Genomic DNA, 26,316 nt, shown 5'->3' with positions numbered 1-26,316 from the left:
AATATCATATTATTATTAGTAGTATTATATTGTATTACATTATAATATTATAAATATTATATATATATATATATATATATATATATATATATATATAATGTTATTCGAATAGCACAGGAGACCAATAGACCAATATATCTTTTTGAAACCATCTATCAGATAGATAGACACTTGTTTGACCGAGATGCAGTTCTTAAAAACTCCTAATGTAATCGATTGATTTAATTCATCACCCATTTGTTTATGTTATCAGTTTGGTTCCATTGATTCCATATTTTATGTACTTGCCCATGATGAAAAGAGAAAACAACCCTAGCACACAGCAGACATGATAAGGACATAATAGAAAATGTCTGGACTGTTATTAATAGTGTTCCTGGTCTCCATTCTGACAAGATTTGGCTCCGAAAGAAAGATCCGACAAGGAATAATGTGCCCAAACTAGATCCTGAAGGGGCATTATCCTTGGAGGCTGAGATTGGACCCCATAATGAAGCCGCAGCGGATACTTGGATATACTCTCCAATTGTCCCATGCCAATTTTATATAGATTGTAGGCAGGCCTGTAGCGAGGGGGTGGTTTTAGGGGTTCAACCCCCCCCCCCCCGAAATGTTTCAGATTTTTTAAAAAAACCTGGTTTACTCATGAATTTTAACTGGTTAACCAAATCCCCCTGCTAAGTCTATGAGATGCAAAAAAAATTAAGAGTCCCTCCAGAACTGTAAGCACTATCTCACGCAAATATTGACAATTTATTCACACTGTCATTACTTGCAGCAATAGCCGATGTAGTGAAGCAACCAAGTTGGGTGTGTGTGTGTTGAATGCTCTCATTAAGGAGGCCAGACTTGGTGGAGGTGGTTGACAGGGGCGGAGCTGCAGGCTATTGAAGGTTGCTCTGCCTTCTGCTGTGCTCTTTGCTTCAGCGTGAGCTAGGAGGCAGGTTTCAACACCCCCCCCCCCCCAAATTTTCAACCCTCCCCAAAATTTTCAACCCGCCCCCCAAAATTTTCAATCCCCCCCCCCAAATTGTCAACCCTCCCCGAAATGTTTTTCTGGCTACGGCCCTGATTGTAGGTCCCATTTGTACTCTTTTAGGGGACAATGTACTAGCGGTTCCCTAAAATATCCCAAGTTCTGATCAATACCAGCTTTTAAACAGAGGCTGGATGGCCATCTGTCAGGGGTGCTTTGAATGCAATATTCCTGCTTCTTGGCAGGGGGTTGGACTGTATGGCCCATGACGTCTCTTCCAACTCTTTGATTCTATGATTGGCATAAACTCATTCCAGTATCTAGGAGATATTAAGAAAGCAACAGGCGCAATACAAAAACTGAACAGTAGATGGCAGCAAACACTTTCTCCTGAAAGTAATGGGCAAAGTAAAGAGTGATGAGAACAGGAGGGTAAAACAGAGAGAGAGATAAATTATTCAGGATTATTGAGGGATGGTGCCAATCTGAGTCCATCCCACCAGGGCCTCTTTTGCCCAGTATGGTATGAAGGGATTTGCAAGAGGATGAACTTACAGGCCCAAGATGGACAATAATGGAAAAGTCAGGGACAAGTGTATGGTCCATTCAATCCAGTTCAAAGATATGTGTATTCCATGGCACACAAGCGTCCTCCTAATCCAGGCATGGGCAATGTTGGGCCCTCCAAGTGTTTTGGACTTCAACTCCCACCATTCCTAACAGCCTCAGGCCCCTTCCTTTCCCCCCTCAGCCGCTTAAGCGACTGAGGGGAGAAAGGAAGGGGCCTGAGGCTGTTAGGAATGGTGGGAGTTGAAGTCCAAAACACCTGGAGGGCCCAACTTTGCCCATGCCTATCCTAAACTATGGCAAGTGCATACTTTCAACATCTATATCCCTTCACAGAGTGGACATCTCTTTGGAAAGTGAAACTTTTGTGTTTTAAAGCCGCCGAAAGTTTGGGGAAGTTCTTTCTTTTGGCTGGCATCACCCAAAATCCCCCAACTGGCCATGGCTGGCTGGAGGAACTCCCCCAAGTCCCGATGCAGCTTGAGCACTGAACATAGGAGGACATTTCCAACCACACCTCTCCCTGAAATGAGTCCACAAGAGTGTTGTGTCACCTTTGGGCTCACAAGTGAGCAGCAAAACATATTTTTCGTCTGCAAATAATCCCAGTGTTAGTGAGTAGGTAGAATGAGGTAAGTGTAGACTTTGGACTTCACGGTCAAATACAGCCACCAGACATGGGAATGTCTATTGCCTCATTTGATTCCAAATATGGTCAGTCAGTTCTTGCTGTGCTTGCGGGCAATCCTACCCTTGCTATTGGGAGAAATTGTGTAGACAATCCATGGTTAGTCAGTGCATCTCAAGGGTTGGAGGAGTGATTATCTTCTTCTAGGAATCACTCTCTCATGTTTATTCCCATTGCCTATAATTGTCTTTTAATTCCCTTAAGACTCTCCAGGGATGGGTTGCTAATGACGGAGGGTGAATCTGCACCTCAGTTTGACCCCACTTTAACTGCCCTGGCCCAATGTTACGGAATCTCGGGAGTTGTAGTTCTACAAAGTCTTTAGCATTCTTGGCCAATGGGTGTTGATGATGCCGCATTAAACTACAAGTTCCATGTTTACATAGCATTGAGCCCTGGTAGTTAATGCTGGATCAAACTACATTCATTCTACAGTGTAAGTGCGTCCTGAATAGAATCATAGAATCATAGAATCAAAGAGTTGGAAGAGACCTCGTGGGCCATCCAGTCCAACCCCCTGCCAAGAAACAGGAATATTGCATTCAAATCACCCCTGACAGATGGCCATCCAGCCTCTGTTTAAAAGCTTCCAAAGAAGGAGCCTCCACCGCACTCCGGGGCAGAGAGTTCCACTGCTGAACGGCTCTCACAGTCAGAAAGTTCTTCCTCATGTTCAGGTGGAATCTCCTCTCTTGTAGTTTGAAGCCATTGTTCTGTGTCCTAGCCTCCAGGGAAGCAGAAAACAAGCTTGCTACCTCCTCCCTGTGGCTTCCTCTTACATATTTATACATGGCTATCATATCTCCTCTCAGCCTTCTCTTCTTCGGGCTAAACATGCCCAGCTCCTTAAACCGCTCCTCATAGGGCTTGTTCTCCAGACTCTTGATCATTTTAGTCGCCCTCCTCTGGACACATTCGTTTGTTAATATCTCTCATGAATTGTGGTGCCCAGAATTGGACACAATATTCCAGGTGTGGTCTAACCAAAGCGGAATAGAGGGGTAGCATGAATTCACTAGATCTAGACACTAGGCTCCTACTGATGCAGGCCAAAATCCCATTGGCTTTTTTTGCCGCCACATCACATTGTTGGCTCATGTTTAACTTGTTGTCCACGAGGACTCCCGAGAACTTTTTCACAGGTACTGTTCTCGAGCCAGGCGTCCCCCATTCTGTATAGCACTGAGGCTGGATCTGCATTGTGCTATATCCGAGGATCTGATCTCAGATTATCTTATCCCAGATTATCTGACAGTATAGACTCATATAATCCAATTCAAAGCAGATAATCTAGAATCAGATCCTGGGATATAGGGCAGTGTAGGTCCAGCCTGAGTTGAGCGTACCAATGTATATTCTGAAGGGTAACATTGTAGGTAAGAATTTGAAGAAAATTCAAAGGCTATCTAGTCCATCCCCTGATATAGATAGATACAGAAAACCCATAGTTTAGGGTTCCATTTTTAAAATAATGCTGTCATTGTATTTTAATGCTGTTTTTCTGTGTATAGTGAAAAGAAATGATGTTTGGGTTGTTTTGCCTTTTGCAATACAGCCGGCCCTTCACTTTTACGGGTTTGGATTTTGCAGGTTTGGTTATTCACTGATTTTATTAAAATGTTTGTTTGTTTGTTTGTTTGCATGTTTGCAAGTTGCTTCTGGTGTGAGAAAATCAGTGGTCTACAAAGACGTTGCCCAGGGGACACCCGAATGGGCTACGATCCTGTGGGGAGGCTTCTCTTATGCCACTTTATCACAGGATGTCTACGTCCCACACCACTAGAGAAATTATACTGTTTAGCTGGTATCGTACCACCTGACATCCACTGCGAAGTAGCACCCAGTAATGAAAGGACCAAGGCACTGACATCTTTGGCCCATCCCCTGTTCGGATATCAGCCAGCACAACAATGCCTTAAATCAAGAACAGCTTCCTAAGATCTACAGAGACACTCACAGAGACATCTCAGCAAGCCAGAGTCCAACAGTGGCAGGCTAAAACCCAGCACCTCAATCAGTGGCTGAGACCAGATGAGAACCTCTCTCTCAGAAGAGTGGACGACCCGGAAGGCACTGAACAGACGGTGCCCTGACACCTCGAGATGTAGAGCCAACCTTAAGAAATGGGGCTACCAAGTGGAGTCCATAACATGCGAGTGCAGAGAAGAGCAAACCACAGACCACCTATTACAATGCAACTTGAGCCCAGCCACATTCACAATGAAGGACCTTCTCACAGCGACACCAGAGGCAGCAACACCAGAGGCACTGGAGCTCCCGGTGGCACAGTGGATTAAACCCCTGTACCGGATTCACAGGTTCAAATCCGGGAGAGCGTGGATGAGCTCCCTCTGTCAGCTCCAGCTCCTCATGTGGGGACATGAGAGAAGCCTCCCACATGGATAACACATCAAAAAACATCCAGTCATCCCCTGGGCAACATCCTTGCAGACAGCCAATTCTCTCACACCAGAAGTGACTTGCAGTTTCTCAAGTCGCTCCTGACACAACCAAACAAACAAACAAACAAAACCAGAGGCATTCCAAGTGGCCAGCTTCTGGTCAAAGGACATTTAGCATAATGCCAATTTTTAAAAAACTTTGTGTCTTTAAATGCATTTTAACAGTACCCTCAACTTGCTTCTGACAAGATAAATAAATAATTACATTTAAATGTTTTCTCTAGGTACCTCTGGGTCCTCCAGTGTGATTATATGGCTAACATCTGGTGGAAGCTGACCATAAACTCATGCTAGGAATCAAGAGATCCCTAGGTAAGTGTTCTCTTGGGTAAAAAAATATATAGCAGTTTTTTAATGTGTGGGTTTTTCCTTTTCATGGGGTTCCTGTATCCCTAACCCCAATGAATATGGAGAACTGGCTGTGATATATTTTTAGCAAATACCACTATTTAAAACTGTGTACGCCGCCTTTGTTCCCCTTTCAGGAGAAAGTCACTCTACTTAGTGGCAGAGGCACAGAATTCTTTTAAAGATTAATCCACCCATTTCGCCCTCCAATCTCCAATAGGTATGAGGACAGGTAAGGGAGGCACACTTTCTTCAAGCCATAATATGGAAAGCACCCCTCACCCACAGATTCCCCATAGAGGCTTTGGCAGGCAGAGTCCTGCCCCTTTTCACTGCAGGAGGGAAATTCCTGCATTGCACAACCCTTTCTCTCAGCATGTCCTATCTATTGCAATTCTGGGCATTTCGGTCTAGTAGCACGGATTTGGCTAGCAAACAAAAATGTACAGACGGACGGCACTCTTTCCGGTGCGACTCATGAGTCCCTCTCAGAGGCTGTGAAAAAAATATATCCCTTACCAAGTTAGGATTTTTTAATGGTTCGGAAGAGAATCTATGACATTATCAAATCCTTTCTATCCCCCAACACAGACCCCCCATGCGAGTTGAACTACAACTCCCACCAACCCCAACTCACCTGGAAGAGCTGGTAGTGGTTAAGGGGAGATGTAATGCAACCTCCCTGGAGTGGCTCATTGGACCTCTCAGTAAAACAGAAAACTGCAAAGACTCTGTCACAAGCCAGTAAAGGTGGTCCCAGTAGTGGTTGGCACACTGGGTGCAGTGCCTAAAGACCTTGGCCTGCACTTAAAAACAATTGGCGGTGACAAAATTACCATCTGTCAGCTGCACAAGGACACCCTACTTGGATCTGCACTTATTATTAGCCTATACATCACACAGTCCTAGACACTTGGGAAGTGTCCGACATATGATCCAATACAAAAGCTAGCATAGTGTTGTGTATCTAAATAATAATAATAATAATAATAATAATAATAATAATAATAATGGCTGTGGGATCAGGCCTTTGCAGACTACACTGACTTGCTGGCAAAGTTACGGTTTTAATGGACTATGATGGACTGCTTTTAGGATTACGACTGAATTTGGCGTTGTATTCTATTGTTTTTCTATTGTTTTAGACTGTTTTTATTATATTATGTATTTATGCTTTTATTGTGGACACTATGCTGTGCCAGTTGTTAGCTGCCCTGAGTCCCTCTGTGGAGGTGAGATAGGACAAGATATAAATGCCCTATATAAATAAATAAATAAATAATAATAATAATAATAATAATAATAATATGCTTAATGTAGACCTCTAGCAATACCTATTTTATCCTGTCTATAATGTTGCAATGCAGAAATGCTTCTTCTTTAATCTCAAGGGCAGATTTCAGAGTGATGGATTTCCCTTTGGTATGTAAAGGGATATTGTGGTACCTTTGATATGATCTACTCCATCAGATGCATGGAGTGAAGTGCCTCTATGAGCATGCTCTATGTGACTAGTAATAGAAATGCAAATTTATAGCTATGTTGACCTGGTGACAAGTTCAGTTTTAACTAATGGCCACAAAGATAGGAGCAAAGATGTGAGTAAATAACTGTATGAGTGGCAGAAGGAGTTATTAAAAGGTATTTTAATGCTGTGTAACGCTGGCTGGGAATCAGGAAAGAGATACAATAAACTGGCCAAGGAAACTTCCTGAGGCTGGGATGTTAACTAGTGTTATAATATGAATTTGCCCCTTCATCACCACACCCACAAGTTTTGCATGTCTGTCCATAAGCACCCCAGCCCATGCATCTCATGAAGATGAAATTAGTTTACAAAAGCTTATGTTATCTCAAGTTGATCTCAATATGGAGGGTTCTTTTGCATATTGATCTGGATTAAGACAACTCATGTAGTTGTATTCCAGGTTGGGTGTTTTGTTTTTAAAATCAATTTTTAAAAATAGTTAAACTAATTTAGTAGCTTCATTTAGAATTATAGAGTTGGACCTCATGGGCCATCCAGTTCAACTCCCTGCCAAGAAGCTGGAAAATCACATTCAAAGCACCCCTGACAGATGTCCATCCAGCCTCTGTTTAAAAGCCTCCAAAGATGGAGCTTCCACCACACTTGGGACAGAGGGTTCCACTGCTGAACAGCTCTCACGGTCAGGAAATTCTTCCTAATGTTCAGGCAGAATCTCCTTTCTTGTAGTTTGAAGCCATTGTTCTACATCCTAGTCTCCAGGGCAACAGAAAACAAGCTTGCTCCCTCCTCCGTATGTCTTCCCTTCACATCTTGATACATGGCCATCGTGTCTCATCTGAGCTTTCTCTTCTGCAGGCTAAACATGCCTAGCTCTTTAAGCCGCTCTTCATAGGGCTCCAGGCCTTTGATCATTTTAGTCGCCCTCCTCCAAGGCAGGATAGAGGGGTAGCATGACTTCCCTGGATCTAGACACTAGACTCCTATTTATGCAGATCAAAATCCCATTGGCTCTTTTTGCTGCTGCATGACATTGTTGGCTTATGTTCACCTTCCTGTCCACGAGGACTCAAAGATCTTTTTCACACATGCTGCTGTTGAACCAAGCATCTCCCATTCTGTATCTTTGCATTTCATGTTTTTTTCTGCCTAAGTGGAGTATCTTGCATTTGTCTCTGTTGAACTTCATTTTGTTAGTTTTGGCCAATCTAATCTGTGAAGATTGTTTTGAATTCTGCTCCTGTCTTCTGGGGTTTTAGCTATCCCTTCCCAATTTGGTGTCGTCTGGTTAGCTTGAAGTCTGACCACTCTGAGCAAAGGACCAGTTTGTTTTTTTCCTCTCTCCCCCACAGAACTTAATAGAGAACTCTCCCAGACAGTAATCCTAGAACCATTAAACTCCTAAAAGGAAGCATGGAATAATGAAGTCAAGAGTACCACTAGGTATGTACAGAGTGTTTTTCCACCATCATAGCCAGCATCATGAGTTATAGATGGCTGTTTCCAGAAGCTAATGTTGCTTGGCTTCAAGACCAAAATAAATAACACAACTTCTTGTTTTTAGGAGATGTCATACCAGCCCATCCTTCTTAAGGCCATTAGAAGGTATGTTTCTCTCCTCTCGGCTCAAATATTTCTGCCATTTCCAAAGCCAATCCTATCATCAGACCCAGTCAGGCAGACCCCCCTCAAAAAACTTATTTCTGACTTCTCTGTACTGTGTTGAATGTCTTACTAGCAAGGATGGGAAAAGAGGCTTCTGGGATTTCCTGCTTCCTGTGCCAAAGTAACTTGGCCAGCTTTGGACACTTTGCACTGCGTCTACAAGGAGGGGAAGGGAAGGACACCGTTTCCTGCTGTGCCTCGGGCGGCAAAGTGTCTTGTGTTGACTGAAACTGGTTTTCAGTTTCCACTTGCTCTTTTAAATCCCAAATGTGTGTCTCATTCCACATGCATATGGTTCCATTCATTAAGGAGTGGAGTGAAAACCCTTCTTTGAGACCAGACGGACCCGGAGACTTGTCTGCCTCCCCGACTCCTCTTTGGTTTTCCAAAGCAGCCAGACGTCCCAGTCCTTTGCCCAAGTCGAGCCCACTGGGAGCCCCTCCAAAACCTCAGAGGTTCTGGTCACCTCCTTCATGTGCGCAGTCTTCCACAGGGGCTCTTTGTGCGCACTCATTCATCCGGTATGGACCACTTTTTGGACAAACACCTTATGGGGAACCCTGTAAACAAGTCGCCAACAAGAGGAGCAGTCAGTTCGGAGCTAAATCTGGACACCTCCCTCTCCCTGCCCTATTTAATTGCTATCATATGTCTGTGTGCCTATATGTCTACCTCTTTCTCTCTGTCTAGATGTGGTCACAGAGGGGCAAAATGAAGGCACTGACAAAAACAGTGTGAACTCTTGTTGTCTTTGTGTGCCTTCAAGTCATTCCCGACTTATGGCAACCTTAAGGCTAACCTATCAGGGGTTTTCTTGGCAAGATTTGTTTAGAGGGGATTTGGTGTTGCTGTCGTCTGGGGCTGAGAGAATGCAACTCACTCAAGGTCACCCAGTGGATTTCCAGGGCTGAATGGGGATTTGAACCCAGGTCTCCAGAGGTGTAGCCCAACAAGCAGGTCTAGTATAGTCACCATGCTAACGCCTGGATACAAATTATCACCTCCCTTAAAGCAATCTCCTTTCACTCCCCAAATTTCTATCAGTGCAGTAACACTAAATTTAAATAACTTAAACTTGAGGGTTGATAAAAAATAGTTTTAAGTATCCAAAGTAAAGGGGCAGGAAAAGTTACCAAGGGAACATGAACTTGGCAAATATTCAAGGTGTGAAAGATTTTTAATATTTCAAAACATTTGGGAAGTGAGTAACTGCACTTGGGAGGCAAATTTTGTATTTTGCAACCCATCATTGCGATACCAATCAATATAGAGTGATGTTTATGTGTTTTCTTTCTTTCTCTCAAGGACAAGTTGAGTATCCTTTATCCCGAAATTCAAAAAGTGTCTACAAGGGTGGCTGACATAGAGACACCATTGCTTTCTTGTGGTTCAATGTAAACAAACTCTGTTTCATGCACAAAACTAATTAAAGTCATATATATAAAATTATCTTTAGGTGATGTGGCTTTAGGACACACACACACACACACATATATATATAATATTTTGTGTTTAGGTTTGGGTTCCCCATCTCAGTGTGTATATAGAAATATTTCAAAATCTAGGGGTTTTTTTCGTATCAGAAGTGACTTGAGAACATTCTGCAAGTCGCTTCTGTTGTGAAAGAATTGGCCATCTACAGAGACGTTGTCCAGGTGATGCCTGCATGTGTTGCCATCCTTCTGGGAGGCTTCTCTCATGTCCCCTCAAGCTTGGGCTGACAAACAGGAGCTCACCTCATCTCACAGATTCAAACTGGCAACCTTCAAGTCAGCAACAAGGGTTTAACCCATTGCACCACTGCAGCTCTTTCAAAAACTGGTGAAGCAATCCAAAATCTCAAAGCATTTTGGAGAAGGGATATGCCAATTGTAGAGTTGGCCGTCTATATCCACAGATTAAACCATTCATGGCTTGAAAGCATTCTTTTTTTTAAAAAAACCCACAAATATATCTAAAAGCAGACCTTGACTACCATTTAAAAAAACACATTATATAAAATGAGACTCAAGGATCCATGGATTTTGGTATCCACAAGCTGCTGGAACAAAATCCCAGTGGATACCATAGACCCACCGTATTTATATATACCATCTTTCAAATTTCTCAGATTGGTTTACACATAGAATATATACAGATAAACTAAAAATCAGATTTACATTATCATCATCATCATCATCTTGATTTTTAGGCCTCTTCCTAGATACTGTATGTAAAATGGCTAGAAAGTTTCCACATGTATATATTGGTAGACTTTCAGATAGTACACTTTTATTTCGATTTTAATATGTTTTCTTCATGCTTAAAATATATTAATTTAAACACGACAGTAAAATACCCAGATTTTTGTAGTGGTAGATGGCATATGTCCTGTATCTCAGAAACTAGAGCTGATAGTGAGAAACTGGTGCCATTTTTGGAATCAGCAGGTGAAATACATCCAGAAACAGGTCTAACATTTGGAGCACCAAAATATTTATTACCCAGGGTTGCTGTTGTTATTACACTATATAACAGGATTATTGTTCCTGTGCTATAAACGTCATTTCCTAATTAGTTCTATCATAAAAAAATGAGCGCCCGGATAATGGAACAGTACCGGGAAAAGCTTACTAAACTGCAAAAACATTGTTTTTGTGGGACATCCTGCAGCACGTTTTGCTATAGTTTTCAATGAATATCTCATCCAGTCTCAACCAATTCAACATAGTTTGTGGCAGACACAAAAACAAAGTTTCTGGTGTAGAACAACGACTTTCAAAAGTAAGTACTACACAATTAAGCAGGAAATAACACTTTCATGCTAGGAATAGAACATTTTCAAATTTTGTTACATAGTGTTATTATTGTTATTGTTAACAATAATAACACTATGTAACAAAATTTCAAAAATTTTATTGTTAACAATAAGTCCCTCCGGGGAGAGAGGGAGGGGTATAAATAGAGCTTTTATTATTATTATTATTATTATTGGAAAGTGTTCGACGTGTGATCCAATACAACAGCCAGCAGTGTCTGCTGTGGACCCACCTTGTTGTGTTTCAAATAATAATAATAATTATAATTATAATTATAATTAATTATAATTATAATTATTTGTGCCATCGAATTTAATGCGCACCTGAATTTTCAAAACCCTGAAACCAAAATAAGTATTTGCTGACAAAGGTAATGTGCAGCAGGAAAAGCCGCTCTCTTTGTAACATACCTATTACAGTCGCTAACCCTAAAACAAAAGAGTTAGAACACCAAAACTTTCAGCAGTGGAAAAGAAAACTCTATGCTGTGGAATGAATCCACTTTAATTGTCTTGGTTCAATGCTATGGTGCAGGCATGGGAAAACTTTGGCCCTCCAGGCGTTATAGGGGCTGTAGGTTTTTTACAAGGCCTTGAGCATTCTCTGACATAGAGTGCACACCAAACTACTGTTATGAATTGTAATGTAAATATCTGATATGCAGGACATATTTTCATTCACTGGACCAAATTTCGCATGAATATCCGATATGCCCAAATTTCAATACTGGTGGGGTGGGGTGTTGATTTGTCATTTGGGAGTTGTAGTTGCTGGGATTTATAGTTTACCTAAAATCAAAGAGCATTCTGAACTCCACCAATGATGGAATTTAACCAAACTTGGCTCACAGAACTCCCATGACCAAAAGAAAATACTGGGATTGGTGAGCACTGACCTTGAGTTTTGGAGTTGTAGTTCACCTACACCCAGAGAGCACTGTGGACTCAAACAATGATGAATCCAGACCAAACTTGGCACAAATATTCCATATGCCCAACTAGGAACACAGATGGAGCTTGGGGGAAATAGACTTTGGCATTTGGGAGTTGTAGTTACTGGGATTTATAGTTCACCTACAATCAAAGAGCACTCTGAACCCCACGAACGATAGAATTGGGGCAAACTTCCCACACAGAACCAATAGAAAATGACCAATAGCAAACACTCAATATGCCCAAATGTGAACACTGGTGGAGTTTGGGGGAAATAGAACCTTGACATTTGGGAGTTGTTGTTGCTGGGATTTATAGCTCTCCAACAATCAAAGAGCATTCTGAACTCCACCAATGATAGAATTAGGCCAAACTTCAGAGACAGGAACCCCATGACCAACAGAAAATATTGTGTTTTCTGGTGGTTTTGGCGACCCCTCTGATACTCTCTCACAACCCAACCAGGGGTCGCGACCCCCAGGTTGAGAAACACTGTTATAATGATGATGATAATGATGATGATGTATTGTCGAAGGCTTTCATGGCCGGAATTACTAGGTTGTTGTAGGGTTTTGTTTTTTGGGGGGCTATATGGCCATGGTCTAGAGCAGTGGTTCTCAACCTGGGGTCCCCAGATGTTTTTGGCCTACAACTCCCAGAAATCCCAGCCAGTTTACCAGCTGTTAGGATTTCTGGGAGTTGAAGGCCAAAAACATCTGGGGACCCCAGGTTGAGAACCACTGGTCTAGAGGCATTTTCTCCTGACGTTTTGCCTGCATCTATGGCAAGCATCCTCAGAGGTAGTGAGGATGCTTGCTACATCTGAGGATGCTTGCCATAGATGCAGGCGAAACGTCAGGAGAAAATGCCTCTAGACCATGGCCATATAGCCCGAAAAAACCTACAGCAACCCAATAATAATAATAATAATAATAATAATAATAATGGTCAGCACAATAATAATACTTCCAAACTTCTCTTAGCTAATCAGGCTGGAAGTTGTAAACTTTTTTTCCCAAACCTCTATACTAGGGAGTCTTACAAGTTGTAGTTTCCCTTACGAGTTGTAGTTTCCCAAGGTCTTCAGCCTTTTGGGCTTAAAAGAAAACTTTTAAGGAGGGAGATCACTTTCTAGAGGACCCAGGCAACCATCCCCTACATTTCCTTTCCTGGTGGAGAGAAATAATAATAAGCCCTTCTGGATTCCTGACTTCTCATGGGTCTGGCTGTTCCTGCTCTGACTTGCAACCCCCCCCCCCCAACCCTTCCTCTTCCCAGATCAAAGGCTCTTTCCTTGGCTCTTTGCCCTCCAATGGCAGGCGCCTGGATTGGCGGGGGCGTCTCTCTTTCTCCAGCCACCGGCTCGAGAGGGAAAGGAAGGGCTTTGGGACTGAGTCAGAGGCAAGAGCGAGTGGTTGGGCACTCAGCCTTTCAGCCTGGATCATTGGTAGCAGAAGCAGGAGCTGCCGCAGAGATGCTCGCCTGCCTTTTCCTGGGACTCGGGCTCTGCGCCTTGGCCTGGAGGGTCGCTCAAGGGGAGCCCCTGACAGGTAAAGTGGCCCAGGGGACTTTTGGGGAGACCCCTTTGAAGATTAAGCAGTCATGGGCAAAGTTGGGCCCTCCAGGTGTTTTGGACTTCAACTCCCACCATTCCTAACAGCCTACTACAGCTCCCAGAAGGTCCCCAGCCTGCATTCGCAGGCTGGGGGCTTCTGGGAGCTGTAGTAGGCTGTTAGGAATGGTGGGAGTTGAAGTCCAAAACACCTGGAGGGCCCAACTTTGCCCATGCCTGGTCCAGAGGGACAAGAAAGGGGAAAGTGAATGGGAAAGGAGCGAGTGAGAATGATGAGTGAATGAATGAATGAGTGTTAGTTCCATCCTTCTGTACTTTGCTCGTCCTTTGAGTGGGAGATGGCATGAGACAAGCTAAGGGGCATCTACACTGTAGAATGAATGCAGTTTGACAATAAATTAAATTGCCAGGGCTCTATAATAAGGAGTCGTTACGAGTTGTAGTTTCCCAAGGTCTTCAGTCTTTTGGGCTCTCTACTAGGGAGTCTTGTGAGTTGTAGTTTCCCAAGGTCTTCAGCTCTTTGGGCTCTCTACTAGGGAGTCATGTGAGTTGTAGTTTCCCAAGGTCTTCTGCCTTTTGGGCTCTCTACTAGGGATTCTTACGAGTTGTAGTTTCCCAAGGTCTTCAAACTTTTGGGTTCTATGCTAGGGAGTCTTGTAAGTTGTAGTTTCCCAAGGTCTTCTGCCTTTTGGGCTCTCTACTAGGGATTCTTACGAGTTGTAGTTTCCCAAGGTCTTCAAACTTTTGGGTTCTATGCTAGGGAGTCTTGTTAAGTTGTAGTTTCCCAAGGTCTTCTGCCTTTTGGGCTCTATACTAGGAAGTCTTGCGAGTTGCAGTTTCCCAAGGTCTTCAAACTTTTGGGTTCTATACTAGGGAGTTTTGCGAGTTGTAGTTTCCTAAGGTCTTCTGCCTTTTGGGCTCTCTACTAGGGAGTCGTTACGAGTTGTAGTTTCCCAAGGTCTTCAGCCTTTTGGCCTCTATACTAGGGAGTCGTTATAAGTTGTAGTTTCCCAAGGTCTTCTGCCTTTTGGGCTCTCTACTAGGAAGTCTTGCAAGTTGTAGTTTCCCAAGGTCTTCTGCCTTTTAGGCTCTCTACTAGGGAGTCTTGCAAGTTGTAGTTTCTCAAGGTCTTCTGCCTTTTCGGCCCTATACTAGAGATTATGAGTTGTAGTTTCCCAAGGTCTTCTGCCTTTTGGGCTCTCTACTAGGGAGTCTTGCAAGTTGTAGTTTCCCAAGGTCTTCGGCCTTTTGGTATCTATACAAGGGAATCCTACGAGTTGTGGTTTCCCGAGGTCTTCTATATCTCCCACTGTATTTCATGACCGGAACACTGGGTTGCCGTGAGTTTTCTGGGCTGAATGGCCATGTTCCAGAAGCATTCTCTCCTGGCGTTTCGCCTGCATCTATGGCATCTATCTGAGGATGCCTGCCATAGATGCAGGCGAAACATCAGGAGAGAATGCTTCTGGAACATGGCCAGGCCATTCAGCCCGGAATAGTCACAACAATACATCTCCCACGTTTCCATAGTAGTTCAAGTGCTCCTAAACTGTGTTAATTCGACAGTGTAGATGCACCCCTAGAGTCAGTCTCTAAGGACTTCGACAGGTGCAGCATTCCTTATCATTGCCGCCTTTCATAAGAGGCCGAGCGCCATTAGATAAGCCTGACGGTGATGATGCACTCTGCACATGCCCCGGAGGGGCCTCGCCTGCACACGCGCTGAGGGCTAAGCCCCGCCCCCGCCGCCTGGGTCTCAGCCCCGCCCACTTCTGACGCAACGCCAAAGCAATCAATGGGGAGGGGAGTCCTCTGCGGTTGGAATGTTCATGAATGCGAGGCCACGCCCCCTCCGCGAAGCCCTCTTCCTCATTGGCTGACTTTGAGAAAGGGGCGGGGAAGAAAGGTTTCTGATTCCTGCAATTGAGAAACTTGTTGGGAACTAAAGGATAAGAAGGGAGGGGAGGGGGGAAAGAGGGGGAGGAGGAGGAGGAGGGGGTGACGTATGCGTCATGCGACCCACACAGTGACTCACTCGCCCCCCCTCCCTCGCTCCCCAGTTTCTGGGCCTCGCGCCATCTGTTTGCTGGCACGAGGGCATATTTTCTCAATGAAGTCACTTGAAAAGGGAAGGAGACCTAATCCACGCCCCCTCGGGGCTCAGGAGTTGCCTTTGGGGGTGCACTACAAGTCCCAGAATCCCCCCAGGCAGCATGGTTGCTCTTGGGAGTTATAGAAAGCTGAGAGAGTTGGTGGACTACAGCTCCCATCATCCCCCATCAACTGATGAGATATTCTTACAGTTATAGTCCACCCAATGAAACTTCCTGACAACTGTGAAGCTTCCTTTTTGGTGAACTGCAACTCCCAACACTCCCTGTCAGTTGATGGGGGATTCTGGGAGTTGTAGTCTACCTAGAAGAACTTCCCACCAGAACTGAAAGACTTCCTTTCGGTAGGACAACATCTCCCAGGATCCCAACATGGGGGATTCTGGGAGTTGTAGTCCACCAAAAGGAACTCCCCCTGAGAGAGTTCCTTTTGATGGACTACAGCTCCCAGCATCCCCATTCTGGACAATAGGCAGAATTCTGGGAGATTATGGGAGTTGTAGTCCACCAAGAGGAACTCTCCCTGAGAGAATTCCTTTAGAGGAACTACAGATCCCAGCATCCCCTATTCTGGACAATAATCAGAATTCTGGGAGTTGCAGTCCATTTGATGGACTACAGTTCCCAGAACCCCCTATTCTGGAAGATAGTCAGAATTCTGGGATTATGGGAGTTGCAGTCCAGCAAAAGGAACTCCCCCTGAGAGAGTTCCTTTTGAGGGACTACAGCTCCCAGCACCCTCATTCTGGACAGTAGTAGGGATTCTGGGAGTTGCTGTCCAAAGGAATTCCCTCTGAGAGAGTTCCTTTTGAGGAACTACAGATCCCAGCATCCCCCATTCTGGACAATAGTCAGAATTCTGGTGGATTCTGGGAGTTGCAGTCCACTAAGAGGAAACCCCCCTAGAGAGTTCCTTTTGATGGACTACAGCTCCCAGCACCCCCTATTCTGGAAGATAGTCAGAATCCTAGAATGATGGAAGTTGCAGTCAACCAAAAGGAACTCCCCCTGAGAGAATTCCTTTTGATGGACTACACCTCCCAGCATCCCCTTGCTAAATGATAGTATATTCTGGTGGTTATCTATCTAAAGGAATTCCCCATTAGAGCCAAGAGAGATTAATTTGGTGGATCACAATAGAATTCTGGGGGGATTTTGGGAGTTGCAGTCCAAAGGATTTCCCCCTGAGAGTTCCTTTTGATGGACTACAGCTCCCAGCATCCCCTTGCTAAATGATGGTATATTCTGATGGTTGTCTATCTAAAGGAATTCCCCATTAGAGCCAAGAGAGCTTCATTTGGTGATCACAATAGAATTCTGGGGGGATTTTGGGAGTTGAAGTCCAAAGGAATTCCCCCTGAGAGAATACCTTTTGATGGACCACAGCTCCCAGCATCACCTTACTAATTGATGGTATATTCTGGCAGTTTTCTACCTAAAGGAATTCCCCATTAGAGTCAAGAGAGCTTCTTTTGGTGGATCACAATAGTCAGAATTCTGAGGGATTCTGAGAGTTGCAGTCCACCAAAAGGAACTTTTCTTCAAGCTCTCCCTCTCCTCCACCCACTCACCCACCATGTGATGCTCCTCAGCGGTGACCCCTTTTCTGCTCTCCTCCTGTTGCTGCTTGGGCCTGGTTCGGGTTTCGAAACACGACACCCCCTTCTCACTGACGTGGCCCCTCTGAAAATAGCCCCTCATGTCATGGGGAGGGGGAGAGAAGAGGTCCGCCTGTGGGCTACGTGCAGTGGGCCCACATTTATGGGATTTCTTTCCTCCATCCTAGTCCTTTTGTTCAGCTGCCCATCCGCTTCATGTCCCAGCTTGCTGTTTGTTTACTTCTCTTCTTACACGCTTCATTCATTTCTTCATTCCACTTCTTTCTTCCCATTTTCTGAGTTGCTGCCTTTCTGCCCATTTTGTTTCTGGATTTCATCCAGTTGAGCTCCTTAAAGTCATTTCTGATTGATGGCAACCCAATAATGAGCGGTGTGAGCTCCCGCTGTTAGCCCCATCTTCTGCCAACCTAGCAGTTCAAAAGCATAACAATGTGAGTAGATCAATAGGTACCGCTCCGGCGGGAAGGTAACGGCACTCCATGGAGTCATGCTGGCCACATGACTTTGGAGGTGTCTATGGACAACGCCGGCTCTTCGGTTTAGAAATGGAGATGACCACCAAACCCCAGAGTCGAACACAACTAGATCTTTACGATTACCTAATCGTATAATGTTTTTAGGCAAATTCTGTTCAGAAGAGGTTAACCGTAGCCTTCCTCTGAGGCTGAGAGAGTGTGACAGCCAAGTTGACCCAGGAGTCATCTACACTACCATATAATCCAGTTCCTGAATCCAAATTACATGGTCCTGTGAACTGGGATATGTAACAGTGTAGACATAATCCAGTTCAAAGCGGATAATCTGGATTAAATAGTAGTGTAGATCAGGCATAGGCAAATTTTGGCCCTCCAGGTGTTTTGGGCTTCAACTCCCACAATTCCTAACAGCCAAGTTGACCCAAGAACCATCTACACTGCCATATAATCCAATTCCTGAATCCAAAATGATCTGCTTTGAACTGGATTATGTAACAGTGTAGATATAATCCAATTCAAAGCAGATAATCTGGATTGTATAGTAGTGTAGATCAGGCATGGGCGAACTTCGGCCCTCCAGGTGTTTTGGACTTCAACTCCCACAATTCCTAACAGCCTACCGGCTGTTAGGAATTGTGGGAGTTAAAGTCCAAAACACCTGGAGGGCCAAAGTTCGCCTGTGCCTGGTGTAGATTCAGCCTCAGTGGGTTTCATGGCAGAAAGGGTATTCGAAGCCTGGTCTCCCAGGATGTATCTGCACTATATAATTAATGCAGTTTGGCACCACTTTAATGGACATGCCTCAATATTTATAGCACCAGCGCTCTTTGGGAGAGAAGGCTTTGAAAAACTACCAGGATTCCCTAGGTTTTGAGGCATGGAAGTTAAAGTGGTATCAAACTGTGCTAATTCTGCAATGTAGATGCCTCTGAAGTCCTCAAATGAACCAGTTTAGCCTGCTGCACCATGGTGTTAAAACTCTCATTTCTCTTTTTTCTTTCCCATCAGCTACTGCCTGCCCTGGAGGCCAATCCTGGAGTCTTGATTTGGAGAAATGTATGGATTGCGCTGTGTGCCGATTCCAGAACATGAATGACTTCTGTTCTTCGTGTGAGTGGCTACCACCAAACCATCATCCCCTGGGCATGTAGAAGAGAACGCTGAGAGAAGACATGATGAGGACCATGTATAAATATGGGAGGAGAAGTCATAGGGAGGAGGGAGAAGGCTTGTTTACTTCTGCCCTTGAGACTAGGATGCAAAACAATGGCTTCAAACTATAGGAAAGGAGATTCCACCTGAACATTAGGAAGAATTTCCTAACTGTGAGCGCTGTTCAGCAGTGGAACTCTCTGCCCCAGAGTGTGGTGGAGGCTCTTTCTTTGGAGCCTTTTAAGGAGAGGATGGATGGCCATCTGTCAGGAGTGCTTTGAATGCCCATGATTTCATGGCATTGAAACATGGTAGCTAAAGTGAAGTCAAACTGGAGTAATTCTATAGTGTGGATCAGCCATGGGCAACTTTGGTCCTCTTTGTTGCTTTGGACTTCAACTCCCATCATTCCTAACAGCCTCAGGCCCCTTCCTTTTCCCCCTCAGCTGCTTAAGCGGCTGAGGGGGAAAAGGAAAGGGCCTGAGGCTGTTAGGAATGATGGGAGTTGAAGTCCAAAGCACGAGGGCCAAAGTTTGCCCATGCCTGGTGTAGATGCACCTCAATTTTCAAGAGTTGCTGTACCATGCGTGGGGTGGGTATTTACAACATGGATACATTTGGCAAAGGGACGATCGAATCCGAAATGACGCACATCTCTGTATAAAAATGGAATTTTTGAGTCCTGAGTGTTTTTCTCTTTTTGTGTTTCCGTTCATATGGGTACACACCCAATTCATGACGTCTGGGTTAATTCCTTTGGCCCGACAAATCAAATCCACATGTTGAAAGGGGGGGGGGGCATTCATTCTGTCTGTCTCAAAAATCAGAGCTGGAGATACTTTATATGTGAGTGCGTGTTTGGAACATGTGTGTTTTGTGCCTTTGAGTTGCTTTTGGTCCATAGCAACTCTGGGAAATCTCTCATGTGGTTTCCTTGGCCACGATTTGCATTGGCAAAGTGCCTTCGCCATTGCCTTCCTCTAAGGCTGGGGAAGTGTGGCTTGCCTAAGGTCACCTAGTGGGTTTCCTTAGCTTAGTTAGGATACAAAACCAGATCTCCAAGAGCCCTAGGGTGCCTCTACACTGTAGAATGAATGTGGTTTAACACCTCATTCATGGTCGTGACTCAACGCTATGAAATCACACTGGTTGTAGTTGACAAGAGAAGAATTTGTAAAGCTACAGCTGCCAGGATTCCATAGCATTGTGCCATGGCAATTAAAGTAGTGTCAAACTTCATTAATTCTTCAGTGCAGATGCTCCCCTAGTCCATCTCTCAAACCACTGGCTCTCACTCTGTGTGTGTGTGTGTGTGTGTACCCAGTGGTGCAGTGGTTTAAACCGCTGAACTGCTGAACTTGCTGACTAAAAGACCGGTGGTTTGAATCCGGGGAGTGGGGTGAGCTCCCACTGTTAGCCCCAGCTTCTGCCAAATTAGCAGTTCGGAAACATGCAAATGTGGGTAGATCAATAGGTACCGCTTCGGCAAGAAGGTTATGGCGCTCCATGCAGTCATGCTGGCCATATGACCTTGGAGGCGTCTATGGACAACGCTGGCACTTCGACTTAGAAATGGAGATGAATATCACCTCCCCAGAGTCTTACACGAGTCTTACATGGGACTTAATGTCAAGGGGAAACCTTTACCTTTGTCAAAGGCTTTTATGGCTGAATTCACTAGGTTGTTGTGTGTTTTCTGGGCTGTATGGCCATGTGCCAGCAGCATTCTCTCCTGATGTTTCACCTGCATCTATAGGTCAGGCATCCTCAGAGGTTGTGAAGTCTCTCACAACCTCTGAAGATGCCTGCCATAGATTCAGGTGAAACATCTGGAGAGAATGCTTCTGGAACACGGCCATACAGCCCCAAAAACACAACAACACAATCTTTACCTTCCCTCTCTGTCTCTCTATATAAAGAGACGTGCGTGTGTTTGTGTTCCATTTTTTTGTAGTGGAAGATCTACCCATTTTTGGTTAAAAGTCTGGCAGGAAACACCGTTTTTCAAAAATAATGGATCTATGGAAATCTGGTTCAGATTAAGAGACTGGCTAGGCAGGTTGAGAAGAGGAGTGAATATATTTGGGGTTCATTTTTTGGGCACTCCACTGAGTTTAACCAATTTCTCTCTATTCCAGGTAGAGACCCTCAACCTCCAGACACATTCAATTTGTGGCTTTTTGTGGGAGTGCCCTTGGCAGCTGTCTTTCTGATGAGTCTTATTGTGGGCATAGTAACCTATGTCCGCTGTCGGCGGCGGGAAAAGTTCACCAGTAAGTGCTAATAGATTCAAGCTTCGGGACCAAAGCTCCATCTCCTTCCCAATGATTATGTAAACTACATTTTTAATAACTGTTCTCTCTTTTGCAATGTTTGCAGCCCCCATTGAGGAGACCGGAGGACACTCCGCTCAGGAATCGCTGATACACTGAAGGTGAGGATGGGTGTTTCTGATCTTAGGCTATAGTTTTGTCCTGCCCTGACCTTTCATTGGTTAACTGAACATTACACTTTTCCTATTTTTAAAAGGAGCCAAGTTGTTGTCAAAAACCTCCCAACACATTGCAACATCTCTATGCCTTCTCTTTCCTGTTCTAGTACACACCAAAATGTTGTTGACCCCTGTCCATTTGTAGAAGACATGTTTGTTGGCCTGAGCATTAATTGGCATGACTGATCACAGCAGAATGTTTTTCCCCCTTTTGACACAGTGTATGCTAAGTCCCAAAGCACCGAGTGAGTGAAAAGGTTTCCAATCATGAAAGTAAATCCTATTGAACTCAAGAGGACATACGTGGGAATAAAAATATAGGCTTAGGAAATATCTACACCAAAGATTGCCAAACTTTGGTCCTCCAGGTGCTTTGGACTTCAGCTCCCACAATTCCTAACAGCTAGTAAACTGGCTTGGATTTCTAGGAGTTGAAATCCAAACTACCTGTAAGACCAGATGTTGAAAAACAATTATCTACACTATTGATTCAATGCAGTTTGAGACCACTTTAACTACCCTGGCTCAAAGCTATGAAATCCTGGGAGTTGTAGCTTGCCAAAGTCTTTATCTCTCTCTGTGAAAAGTGCAATTGGCTCACAAAACTGCAGCTAAAATCGATGTAGTTAACTTTCTACTTAAGAAATTTTGGGGAATCTGGTTTCCTCAGGTCTACTCCAACACTTTAAACCAGGGGTCCTCAAACTAAGGCCCGAGGGCCGGATACGACCCTCCAAGGTCATTTACCTGGCCCTCACTCAGGGTCACCCTAAGTCTAAAATGACTTGAAAGCACACAACAACAATAACAATGCTATCTCATCAGCCAAAAGCAGACCCACACTTCCCATTGAAATACCAATAAGTTTATATTTATTAAAATTGTTCTTTATTTTAATTATTGTATTGTTTTTAAGTGTTTGGGGGGGTTTTTTTACACTACAAATAAGATATGTGCAGTGTGCATAGGTATTCATTCATGTTTTTTTCAAATTATATAATCTGGCCCTTCAACAGTTTGAGGGGCTGTGATCTGGCCCCCTGTTTAAAAAGTTTTAGAACCCCTGCTCTAAATCATTAGTTCCCATCCTTTGATCCTCCGGGAGGTTTGGACTTCAACTCACTGGACTCTTGGTTGTTGGCTGAGATGGCTGGGGCTTCTGGGAGTTGAAGTCCCAAACTCAGAGTACCTACAACTTGGAACAAAGACTACTAAACCAGTGGTTCTCAGTCTTCCTAATGCCATGACCTCTTAATCCAGTTCTTCATGTTGTGGTGACCCTCAACCATAACATTATTTTCATTGCTACTTCATAACCATGATTTTGCTACTGTTATGATATTTACTGTTATGTAAATATCTGATATGCAGCATGTATTTTCATTCACTGGACCAAATTTGGCACAATTTGAATACCGGTAGGTTTGGGAGGGATTGATTTTGTCATTTGGGAGTTGGAGTTGCTGGGATTTATCGTTCACCGACAACCAAAGAGCATTCTGAACTCCACCAATAATGGAATTGAACCAAACTTGGCACACAGAACTCCCATAACCAATAGAAAATATGGAGGTTTCTGGTGGACAATGACCTTGAGTTTGCGAGTTGTTGTTCACTTACATCCATAGATGACTGTGGACTCAAACAATGATGGATCTAGAACAAACTTGCCACAAATACTTAATATACCCAAATGTGAACACTGGTGGAGTTTGGAGAAAATAGACCTTGACATTTGGGAGTTGTAGTTGCTGGGATTTATAGTTTACCTACCATCAAATAGCATTCTGAATCTCACCAATGGGAGAATTGGGCCAAACTTCCCACACAGAACCCCCATGACCAACAGAAAATACTGTGCTTACTGATGGTCTTTGGTGACCCTTCTGACACCCCCTTGCAAGCCCCTCAGAGGTCCCGACCCCCAGGTTGAGAAACATTGCTCTAAGCCATTCTCACTCAAATATATAAATCACAATGGCAGTTCTGGCTGGGGGTTATGGGAACTGTTATCCAATACACATGTTATGGCATCCTCTGAGTGACATATATGCATGTAAGTTGACCTTACGTCCATATTTATGGACATATTTCAAGGAGCAAGTGCCTGGCACTTTGCACTCTTTCTGAAATGTAACACCCCTAAGTAAGTCCAGTTTTTTCCCACAACCTTAGTCCTCTCCTTTCATATTCCTCCTTTTTTCCTCCCTCTTTTGCAGATCTTTCCCGCAACATTTCAAACGAAAGAAGAAATGTCAACTTTCATTACCTCTGGCTTTTCCTGAAGATACCAGGAGGACATTTTCCTCTTCCCTGGAGTTCAGGGCCTTGCATTCATTTGCGCTCATAGATGGGCACATGAGAAGGTGATGCTCTGTGAGGGCAACTGCTCCGGTGCCTTGTAAACATTTCAGGAAAAACAAGACAAAAAGTATTGGTGGTCCCTTTTGTAAAGGCACATCAGCCTTCCCCATCAATTTTTTTTTTTTTTGGCTTCTGGGAAGGAGCAAAAGGGATCAGTTAAATCTTCCAGGATCTAATGCCTCATACTGAGGTGCTTGATTTTTCATAACTGGGATACAGCTGTAGGGAATCTTGCAGCTCCCACATCCTGGAAGACCACAGATGCTGCTGTGACATTTCCCTTTGGGGAGCAGCTTAAAGCAAATATAAATGTGATTTCCTCCATGATTTATATACAGCTGGCCCTCCACATGAGTGGGTTTAACTTTTGCAGGATTATCCGGAAGTTGACCATAGCTAGAGATTCCTAGTGAAAACATTTCTCTGGGGTCCTTCAGCACAAGACTATAGTCAGTGCCTGATGGATGTTGACATTAAAGTCATGATAGAAGACCTAGAGCAGTGGTTCTCAACCTGTGGGTCCCCAGATGTTTTGGCCTTCAACTCCCAGAAAGCCAAATAGCTTGTAAACTGGCTGGGATTTCTGGGAGTTGTAGGCCAAAACACCTGGGGACCCACAGGTTGAGAACCACTGCTCTAGGTCTTCTATCATGACTTTAATGTCAACATCCACCAGGTGCTGTCTCTAGACTTGTGCTGAAAGACAAACACTTCTGTAGATGTTTGTAGGTCATCAAGTCCATGTCCGTAGTCACCATCTGGTGAAAGTTGGCCATAGAGTTACAATAAAGGACCTAGGGATTCCTAAATAGGTAATCTCTCTTGAGTATTTGTAGGGCCTCCAGGTCTGTGGTCAATGTTTGGTACAAGTTGACCTTAGAGCAGTTGTTCTCAACCTGTGCATCTCAGATGTTTTGGCCTTCAACTCCCAGAAATCCTAACAGCTGGTAAAACTGGCTGGGATTTCTAGTATTTGTAGGGCCTCCAGGTCTGTGGTCAACATCTCATAGATGTTGATCTGGTAGAAGTTGACCTTAGAGAAGTGGTTCTCAACCTGGGGGTCCCCAGATGTTTTTGGCCTTCAACTCCCAGAAATCCTAACAGCTGGTAAACTGGCTGGGATTTCTGGAAGTTGTAGGCCAAGACACCTGGGGACCCACAGGTTGATAACCATTAACTCAGAGATTCCTAGTGAAAACACTTCTGTAGATGTTTGTAGGTCATCAGGTACATGTCCATAGTCACCATCTGGTGAAGTTGACCATAGAGTTACAATAAAGGACCTAGGGATTCCTAAAGAGGTTACCTCTCTTAAATATTTGTAGGGCCTCCAGGTCTGTGGTCAACATCTGGTAGAAATTGACCTTAGAGGACTGGTTCTCAACCTGTAGGTCCCCTGATGTTTTGGCCTTCAACTCTCAGAAATCCTAACAGCTAGTAAACTGGCTGGGATTTCTGGGAGTTGTAGGCCAATATACTGGGGACCCACAGGTTGAGAACCACTGCCTTAAAGTGACACTGGCGAACCTAGAAATTTCTCAAGATATGTTCTTTCAGTTTTAAAAAAGTGTTTGTTTTTAATTGTGGCTTTTCCACTTTTGCGTGGGTAGTGTACCCCAACCCCAAACAAATGTGGAGGGCCCATTGTATATATTTAGAGAGGGAGAGAGAAATAGTGTGTTAAGGCTCTCTAGGGGCCCTTTTGACACTACACAGCGATAGCACTATGGTTCCACTGTAAACTGCATTGGCTCCATCCTGTTGAAATTCTGACACTGGCCATTGAGAATTCTCAGTCAGGAAGCCTTAGTGGAGGCATGGGCCAACTTTGGCCCTCCAGATGTTTTGGACTTCAAACTCCCACAAATCCTAAGCTGCTGGGAGTTGAAGTCCAAAACACCTGGAGGGCTGAAGTTTGCCCATGCCTGGCTTAGCGGCTCCTCAAACTACAACTCCCAAGAGTTTATAGGGGAACCATAATGTGACCCCTGTGTAGTGTGACAGAGTCCTGGGAGAAGGACAAGATGAGCCACTTGTGCAGTTTTCTCTTTGCAGCGGCTGGGCCATTGTGAAGTCGGAAAAAGAAAGGTCACAAGTTAAATAGGAACTACGTTGATGTGAGTTCCCCCCTCCTCCTGCTCCTCTTCCTCGGTGCTCATGCAGAGAGGGTGCTATTTATGTCTTCAACTATCATAAAGAGAACTTTTAATTATCTAAGTGTGTGTTTTCCAGGCATGTCAGAATGAATTAGAGTTGGTGAGTTTAAAATAAAGTTTAATTCTTGATGAAACCAGAGGGTGTTCTATTTTTATATGCAAATGTGGTGGAAGTTTTCACTCCATGCCTTTCAATGGCATTCGACAAACACTAGCATCTTATGCATTGGCAAGTTCCCTTCTACTTGTAAGTACAGGTAAAGGTTCCTTCTTGACATTAAGTCTAGTCGTGTCCGACTCTGGGGGGTGGTGCTCATCTCCATTTCTATGCCAAAGAGCCGGTGTTGTCTGTAGACACCTCCAAGGTCATGTGGCCAGCATGGCTGTATGGGGCGTCGATACCTTCCCACATAAGTGGTACCTATTGATCTACTCTCATTTGCATGTTTTCG

At 44.2% G+C, this 26,316-nt stretch overlaps 1 protein-coding gene across 2 annotated transcripts; it reads left to right on the top strand.

Moving 5' to 3' along the window:
* The first annotated feature begins 13,281 nt into the window (after nucleotides 1-13,281).
* Nucleotides 13,282-25,998, top strand: TNFRSF12A (TNF receptor superfamily member 12A). Of its 2 annotated transcripts, XR_010910122.1 has the most exons (6): nucleotides 13,282-13,472; nucleotides 18,710-18,811; nucleotides 20,992-21,126; nucleotides 21,233-21,287; nucleotides 23,564-24,735; nucleotides 24,871-25,998. XR_010910122.1 is itself a non-coding variant. In XM_060780240.2 (5 exons), exons 1-4 carry the CDS (start codon nucleotides 13,397-13,399, stop codon nucleotides 21,283-21,285), a joined length of 366 nt encoding a protein of 121 aa, XP_060636223.2. In that variant the 5' UTR covers nucleotides 13,282-13,396; the 3' UTR covers nucleotides 21,286-21,287; nucleotides 23,564-25,998. The 2 variants fall into 2 exon arrangements, 1 of the variants encoding a protein (XP_060636223.2); XM_060780240.2 differs by having other exon boundaries at nucleotides 23,564-25,998.
* The last annotated feature ends 318 nt before the right edge of the window (nucleotides 25,999-26,316 follow it).

This window comes from Anolis sagrei, chromosome 6, assembly GCF_037176765.1.
Source record: "Anolis sagrei isolate rAnoSag1 chromosome 6, rAnoSag1.mat, whole genome shotgun sequence".
Lineage (NCBI taxonomy): Eukaryota > Metazoa > Chordata > Lepidosauria > Squamata > Dactyloidae > Anolis > Anolis sagrei.
The sequence above is the reverse complement of the archived record's forward strand: the minus strand, read 5'-3'. Positions and strand labels throughout refer to the sequence as shown.